This window comes from Octopus bimaculoides, chromosome 9 (assembly GCF_001194135.2).
Source record: "Octopus bimaculoides isolate UCB-OBI-ISO-001 chromosome 9, ASM119413v2, whole genome shotgun sequence".
Classification (NCBI taxonomy): domain Eukaryota; kingdom Metazoa; phylum Mollusca; class Cephalopoda; order Octopoda; family Octopodidae; genus Octopus; species Octopus bimaculoides.
The window spans coordinates 10,166,094-10,175,147 of NC_068989.1; the positions used below are offsets into that span (position 1 = coordinate 10,166,094).

General features: G+C 34.9%; 1 protein-coding gene across 5 annotated transcripts in view; it reads right to left on the bottom strand.

Annotated features, from left to right (window-relative positions):
* The window catches only part of LOC106871661 (mitogen-activated protein kinase kinase kinase kinase 4-like), a 277,960-nt gene that overhangs the window by 78,835 nt on the left and 190,071 nt on the right, over positions 1–9,054 (bottom strand). For all 5 annotated transcript variants that reach the window (XM_052970406.1, XM_052970404.1, XM_052970405.1 and 2 more), the window contains exon 17: positions 767–894. In XM_052970406.1, coding sequence (XP_052826366.1) covers positions 767–894 — 128 coding nt within the window. The remainder of the gene's footprint in view (positions 1–766; positions 895–9,054) is intronic.

Genomic DNA, 9,054 nt, shown 5'->3' on the forward strand with positions numbered 1-9,054 from the left:
ATACATACATATATATACATACATACATATATATACATACATACATATATATACATACATACATATACATACATATATATATATATATATATATATATATATATACATATATTATACATGTATATATATATATACATATGTGTGGGTGTGTAATGTATATGTGTGTATATATACATATATATATATCACTAAAAAGAAAAATGTAAGATAAGTTCTGAGTAAAAGAAAAGAAGCAAAAAACAAAAACAGTATTTAAATCCTTTGACCATGGTTTCAAATAGCATTCAGTACCATTGAGCTAAATTGTTAACAGAATTCCATCAGAGTAAAAGATTTGCAATGAAAGCAAAATGAAATGGAAAAATACACAATTTCAAATTTGATTCTTACAAAGTCCAGTGTGAAAAAAAAAGGAAAGAAAGAAAGAAAGAAAGAAAGAAAGACAGAAAGAAAGAAAAGTGAAATGAATTGAATAGAATAGAAATTTCTAAGTGAAATAGTATTAGAATTTATGAAATATTGAAATAGTTTTATTTATGAATTATGAATAGTTTTCCTTGTGAATTTATGAAACATTGAAATTTATGAATTATTGAAAGTATTTCAATAAGTCACTTCATTACCTTCTTGATTATTATCGAAATATAAATAGTTATCAGACAGACACCGATAAAAGAAGAAGAATCGTGAAACCAGTTTCTTCTGCTTGTAGCAGACAACAGTAGTTTTAAAAATATCATAGAAATAGAATGTGACCAGTACTTACAAAGGCCTTGCTGGTTCCGATACAACTAAAGTTCCATCTTTAGTGACAGCGTTTTCTTCATCTTCATCATCATCATCGGCAACATCTGTTGCAAGGTTATTAAGCTGGGCAGCTATAAGATCTAAATCCTTGAAAACAAAACAAAATTAATTAATTAATTATACATTTTATTACTTTTTTTTTTTTTTCTGTTTTTGTTTGCTTCGTTATACCAAAATTTTGACACAGAACAACACTATGGTGGCAGTTGGAGATGACAAGCATCAGATGTTGTCTTCAAGTCAGAGACAAAAGAGAGTAGAAAAAATATATTATGAAACACATCTATATCTTTTGTACTCGTGGTTGAAGTAATAAAAGGTGAGATCTAAGACAGGTGGCTTTTTAATAGTGTGGAGAAGGTAGAGGCACGAGTGCTGAGAAATTAAAAAAGGAAGGAAGGAAGGGGTAGTAGTCACTCGGTAGACGAATTAAATGGAAAATTAATATAAGAAATAGTGAATTAACATAAGAAATGTATATGATGAAAGTGTATGATAAACAAAGTAGACAATGAAGAAAGTCTTCTTTGAAATCATTGATTAATAAATGAAAATCAATCAGTAGAATTTCAAGAGTGAAAAATCATATTGGGAAAATATCAGAATGATTACATTACAACACGCATATATTCACATTCACACAGACGTAAACACATAAGAATCTTTAAAAGAAACTCGACGCTTTTATGTCAATAAAATAAAAAGAAAGTTGAAAAATTTATTGTTTGATGGGACATATTTTTAAAAAGCCACACACACACACACACACACACACTTTAATCTCAATAGTTAAAATCTTGAATAAACAAATGAATACAAAGCAAACGATAGCTTGAAATCCTTTATTGAAAGAGATGAGTAAAGCAAACAAGAAAATGGCAGCCTTTGTATTACAATGTTTTTCTCATCACACAATATAGTTTACTGAGAACATAAAAATTAATTTGATGTTCAACAATACAATATTTACTATTTAAGCAACATCTACAAAGAAATATTTGGCTTTTATATCATAGAAATTAAGCTAGTGGAGCTGTTCAACACCTCTCAATCACAATATTTCCTTTATATTTCTGGAAGAAGGGCAGAAATTTATGACTTTTACCTTACAAGGCACTCGCTGCATTTGGAAGAAAGCTTTGAGGGAACTACTTAGCTGTCCACCAAAACTGAATTGTAAATGCTTCACTCCCAAACTGAAAGGGGTTTTGCCTCGCAAGAGCCTCATGCCAGTGCCACGTAAAGAGCTTCTGTGCCAGCACCACATATAAAGCACTCATGCTGGCACCACGTAATGAGCACCCGTGTTGGCATCATGTCAAAAGTTCCCTGCCAGGCCACGTCAAAAGCACCCAGCACACTCTGTAAAGTGGATGGCATTAGGAAGGGCATCCAGCTGTGGAAACCAAGCCAAATCAGACTGGAAACCTGGTGCAGCTCCCCAGCTTGCCAGCCCTGATCAAACTGTCCGACCCATGCCAGCATGGGAAGCAGACATTAAATGATGATGATGATGATGATGATGAATTATAGCACATGAAAATCCAAAGACCCAGTCTTTGAGGAAATTACAACATTAATTCTAATACTGATTTCTTATACAGACACAAGACCTGAATTTTGAGAGGAAAGGACATAGATGCTAGCATCAACTCTCACTGCTTGACTGGTACCTTTGAAATTAAAACAAAAGGGCTGGAACTAAACAGAGTAAGGCATTTTGTCCGATTCACCACAAGGTCGAGTAATTGTGACAGTGGGGTGACTTGTGTCCCTCAATGATTCAGAGAGCTATGTCAGTGAAGTAAAACCTGGTAGGGCCTTCCTATGTAAGTCAAAGGAGAGGAGCCAGGCTAATATGAACCATTTCTTTCCAGAGATGAAAAGAGGTTTGCATAAAGCCAATATACCCACCTTGAGAAAAAAAAAGCCAAGTTACAAAGAACCGATGGCCATTCAAAACAAACAAAACTAGGGAGATGAATAACTACCTAGAATCAAGAACGATGGAGACAAGTCAATGATGGCCCATGCTTGATAAGGGGTGAAGGGCTTAACTAAAGCAAGTAAATTTTTTGATGCTGTAACAATTCCAACCTATTAATAAATAGTAACAATAAGGAAAATCTCTATAGAAATAGAACAGTTTTTGTAGACAGTACAACACAGACTAAAAGAAGATTAAAGGCTCCCTTCGATCATGAATTGCACCTAGAAGTTCCCCTCTGAGGCCCAAGTCCAGGCAAGGTTGATTATGGAAGACCAGCAGTCACCGATGCACAGTAGCCTCCCCTCTCCAAGCCACCGATGTTGTGAAAGGCAAAGGTCAATACAGCTTGGAACCAGTGATGTCATAACTCATTTCTTCAGCTGAGTGAACTGGAGCAACATAAAATGAAGTGTTTTGCTCAAGAAATGAAATGTCTTGCCCAGTCCAGGAATTGAACTCACTGCTTCGTGACTGTGAGTCAAACGCTCTAACCATTGCACCATGGGTATCCACAACACCCAGCCTAGTGATTACTTTATCAGTCCAAGAGGAATAGAAAGCCAAGTGGATTCAGGCAGGATTTTAACTCAGAACATAGACAGAGAAAAAAAAAAAATAGTACAACTAACCCTGATTCCACTGACTCATTCATCACTGATTTGGGATAACATGGTACATACAATTATGAACTGTATAGTGATAACACAGATCAGTGATCAGTCAAAGATTTTGTCTGGATCACAAAAGTCCATCCCAGCAACCATCAACAATACGCAATATAACTTGGAGGTCTTCAAATGAAACCATTTTCCCCATGTGTTCTGTTATTCATTTATCACTAACTCATTTAACAGTTGTGTTATTTTTTTTTTAAGCAAATACCTGTGATAAATGAGGATAGGTGTATTTGTCCAATATTTTACCATTTATATATTTAGTTCAATATTTTACCATTCCTACCACCCTGATCATTATTAATGTATTAGAAATATTAGTGGGGGGGTGATTTTATGAAGACATATTTTTTCAACTTCAGAAAGCTAACAAAATGTCAACAAGTTATTGCTGAAGACAACAGTAAGTCAATTATAAAACAAAGCTAACAAACACTGAAGACTTTTCAGAATCATAGAGAGATGAAAATAAAAGAAAAGTTTTTTCCAGATTGAAATTCTTTATCAATAATTTTCTTTTTTTTTTTTTTTTTTAATTTTTTTTTTTTAAAGGACCAACTTATTTCACTTAAGACTTGCTAGTGAAAATAAAGTAGAGATAGTGAATGGAATAATATATAGTTGTGAAATTCTAGTGATCAATATACAAGGCTGCTCTCTCAGTTGAATTCTCAAGACTTTGTATAATGTCACTGAGCAAGTAAAAAGACCTACAAAGTACAGGCTACACACACACACACACACACACACACTAACCAGGCCATTTATACCTTGCCTTGAACCCTCAAATACCTGAAGGAACCATAATGGTGTGTCTTGGGCATTCCTCTCTCCATGTCTCACCACAAACAATTTCTTTCAGAAAGAGTGAAAGAAAGAAAAGAATTAGCCCCAGTATGCAACTGGTACTTTATCGCCTCCACTCAAGAAGCATGAAAGGCAAAGTTAACTGCAATGTGATTTAAACTGAGTGCAGAGACCCATAACAATTACTGCAAGGTAATCTATTCAACATTCTAATGACTTCTAGTAATAGGTTACCTGTGTCATTTATAAAGTAACCCCAAAATACTTATAACCCGATATAGACAAACGCAACACAAGACTGTTAATTCCAATTTTCATTATTCTTGCAAATACCCTCTACAAAATGACCTTCAACACCCGGAACTTGCTAAGAGCACCCTTTACAGACACCCTTTAAGATCACTTACCAAACAGAGTGAAATGTGAGAATTTGCAAATAACCTTATACAGATGACCCTATACATTCATAGATCCATTATTTCCTCTCATATTTTACCCAACCAAAGACTCTAATTTTTTTTTTTTTTTTTTTTGGAGGGGGAGATAGTTAAACAGAATATACAATCATCTTCCATTGTTATAATGTGTTACTTTAACTAATCAGAAACTAGAAGTCTGTGAGCCACTTTTGGTTATCTAAAAGAACACAAAACTATATCATCCTCTCTTAACTGTCATCAACAGGTATGATGAAACTGTCATCTCTCTCTCTCTCTCTCTCTCTCTCTCTCTCTCTCTCAGCTAGTGGTTAGCATTTTTGTCTTAGTCTCATCAGAATAACTACTAGATTATTTTTTTTAAAAAACCCACTTTTTTTCTCTTTACAGCAAGCCATTATCTGATCACATTCAAAATATATTTGATTCTACAACACAAATTATTTCATTGACGCAAACATTTTCCCCATGCATTATCCAACTATTTGGTAAAACACAGTGATGTGTATATGTGTGCACACATGCACACAAACACCCATTTTCCATTACACATTTTCTGCAACACAAATTATCCAATTGACTTATGTACTTACATTTTTAATGCCTTGATTGATGTTGTAAATTAAGAGCTACATTCACTGCATTGGAAACCTGATATATTTTAACCTGTACTCACAAATCCTGCATGTTATCTAATTAGTATTGCATTATTCTACCAACTGGATCTAAAGAGGTCTATTTTCTCTTTTTATGTAGGAAATAAAAAAAAATACAATTATATATAATTCATTCTCGATGTTATCACTACAAACTTTTGTTAATTTCCTACAAACCATTCCAAGAATGTATTGTACTGTCACACAGGAATACTTCAGCAGTTAAATTAACATAAAAAAATAAATTTAGAGGAACTGACTTTGTTAGTATCAAACTTCAAGTGTGTAACTGTTTGGTCAACACTCTACCTGACCTTTGACCTCTTTAGGGTCAGTAATAAAAGAAACAACTCAGGTTGATGAGTATTTAAGCTGGTTATATATCCACCAGCTTTATCTTCAAACCTGTGAGATTTGACCTCTTACACCTACCCTGCAATGTCATTCTAAAAATAAACAGTTATTCTTTTATTCTTTTACTTGTTTCAGTCATTTGACTGTGGCCATGCTGGAGCACCACCGAGAAGGGTTTTTAGGCAAACAAATTCAACCCAGGACTTATCTTTTTTAAGCCTAGTACTTATTCCATCAGTTTTTTTTTTTTTGTCTTTTTGCTGAACTGCTAAGCTACAGGGACATAATCAGACCAACACCAGTTGTCAAGTGGGGGGGAGAGGCCAAACACACACACCTAAATATACACATATATGATAGGCTTCTTTCAGTTTCCATCTACCAAATCCACTCGCAAGGCTTTGGTTGACCCAAGGCTATAGTAGAAGACACTTGCCCAAGATAACACGCAGTGGAATTGAATCCAGAACCATGCGGTTGGGAAGCAAGCTTCCTACCACACAGCCTTGCCTGCAACCTACAACATGGAAATCTCAAAGCTGATGCATGATCAATGCAAACACAAAGTGAATAAAAAACATTACTTTTGACAGAGTAACCTGAATACTAAAGGGTTAAACTAACTGGATGTTTGATCAAGCAGTTTGGTAGCTTGTAATCTCCAGAACTGTTTCAGAAGAGATTTAGTAGAGTAGATGAACTTCTTAACCAGAAGGAAATATCCAACTCAACTCACTCGATGCTGTGGACAGACACAGAGATATTTTCTTGACTTGTCAATCAAGAAAGAACACTCATTAAAAACAGTAGTTTCACCCCAAAAATGTTTTTCTTTACTTCTTTACAATGCAGTAGATATCAATGAAACAGTAGACATCCCTACATCCCAGGTTCAAACATTACTACATACCTTGGCTTCCTTGCTCTAAATTTACAGTTAGCTACTTAATGTTAGTAGAAGTATCTAACGTAAAAACTTCTCCTATAATACAGAGAAATATTTCAACTTGCAAACCCATCTATTTAAGCATTGGAATAAGTAAAATGACAGTGATGGTAACAATTTCATAGACAGAATGGAATGTCTAGATTTTATAAGGAAGGGAAACAAGACAGGTCTAAATGACATGTAAACGAAACCATATTGGGAACTGAAAGTGGTTTTGTGACATAACATCAAAAAGTAACAACTTCCACATTTCATCATCATCGAATCCTGTCAACCTGTCCAACGCATGGCAGCATGGAACATGGACATCAACTGGTGGTGGTGGTGGTGGTGGTGATGATGTTTAAAGGAAACTTAAATCAAATCATTCTACAGGAATTCTAAATTATTTAGTTCAAAATTTTTCAGCTCTCCACCAACAACTTGACTGTTCCATGTACTTTATTTATTAGCCATCCCCAAATCAGTTACACTGTCAATCATATGATTTGCTGAAGTTAGTTGGTTGTAAACTCAATAATGCTCTACAGCAATCCTACATAACAAGTTTTAAGCTTTGAATATGTTTCTTAGTTACTAAAGTTGTGCTCAGAGAATTCATTGCTGAACCCAATGATTCTCTCCAGAAATCCCTCGGCACCAGCCATATTGATCATCACCAGTAGTCTGTTCTTGCCACTGACCATGAAGTCTGGTCAGGCTATGGCCTCCTCTGAAGACATCCACAAGTTCATCCTTGCAGATGAGAGAGAAAAAGGAGGAAAAAGAAGGACACTACAGCCAACTCTGACCAGCCCACCTTCCCATGCAGTCTCTACAGTTACAGTCTCTGCCTGTCCTGAATTGGACTGTGGTCATCAGTAAACTTGCAACAGAGATGGACATCCCTCCTCAGTAAATTTTTACTCATGAAACCAAGCCAAGAAGAAGTATAGCAACATACATAAATGTGTTGTAAGGTGACTGAATCTTCTACAGTTTTAGTACCGTTAACTATTTTATCCACTCCAGAAGAAAGAATGACTAATAATGTCACTATTTGAAATATGGTAGCAAAAACAAAAATACACCTAGATATCTAGACTAGCTAGATCTAGTCTAAACCACAACAGTCATTTGCCACATCCATCACTTTTTAATGATGCTAACAACACCGATGCTGACACTGCTATCACCAAAATCAACAATGGTGCCAAACCTGATGATGATGGTTTGATATGCCACAAGGTCTCGAAAGTTCTGAGAGAAAAGAAAAAATTAGGTGTCGTAGCATAAATAAATGCCTTGCGTATATCGACGTAAGAGTGAGCTGCATAGAACTGTCATCTTCAGAATATTTTTCAAGGATATAAATTAATATAAAAATTTGAACGACTAATGTTCAACAATACTAAATTCCACAGGGGGGTAATTAGGCCACTTAATAAGAGGTTCCATCATTCTTTCTTGCTTTCTTTCTTTCTTTCCTCTTTTTTTTTTTTAATTTTGAAACAAACTTTTCAGAATGTCGACTGCTTTAGTTATTCAGTATCAGTATAGATTCATACATTACACACACACAAGCACAAACACATATATACATATGCATACGTGCGCATGCACTGACACATATATATACACATATACACACATACATATATACACAGATATATACATATACACATAGACATATACATATGTACACATACATACATACAAATACATATGTACACATACAGACATGTACACATACATACACACATACATATACACATACATACATAAATACATATGTACACATACGTACACACATACGTACACACATACACACATGTACAAATATAGGCATGGGTGCGGTAAGAAGCTTGTTTCCCAACCTCATGGATCCGGGTTCCACTGAACTTCATGGCTCAGTTCCACTGCATGGCACTTTGGGCAAGTGTCTTCTACTATAGCCTTGTGAGTGGATTTGGGAGAGGGAAACTGAAAGAAGCCTGGCCTATATATGTGTGTGTGTGTGTGTGTACATACGTATGTATGTATATCTATGTGTGTGTGTGTGTATTTATGTCTGTGCTTGTTCCCCTACCACTGCTTGAGAACCAGTGTTGATGTGTTTGCTTGCATCCCCATAACTTAGCGGTTCAGCAAAAGAGACTGATAGAATAAGTACCAGACTTAAAAAAAAAAAAAGTACTGGGGTTGATTCATTCGACTAAAAATTCAAGGCGGTGCCCCAGCATGGCCACAGTCAAATGACTGAAACTAATAAAAGATAAACGATAAAAGATATATACATACAAACATACATACATATACATATGTACACAAACATACATATATACATACAAATAATGATGAGGATGATAATATATATATATATATGTATGTATATATATAT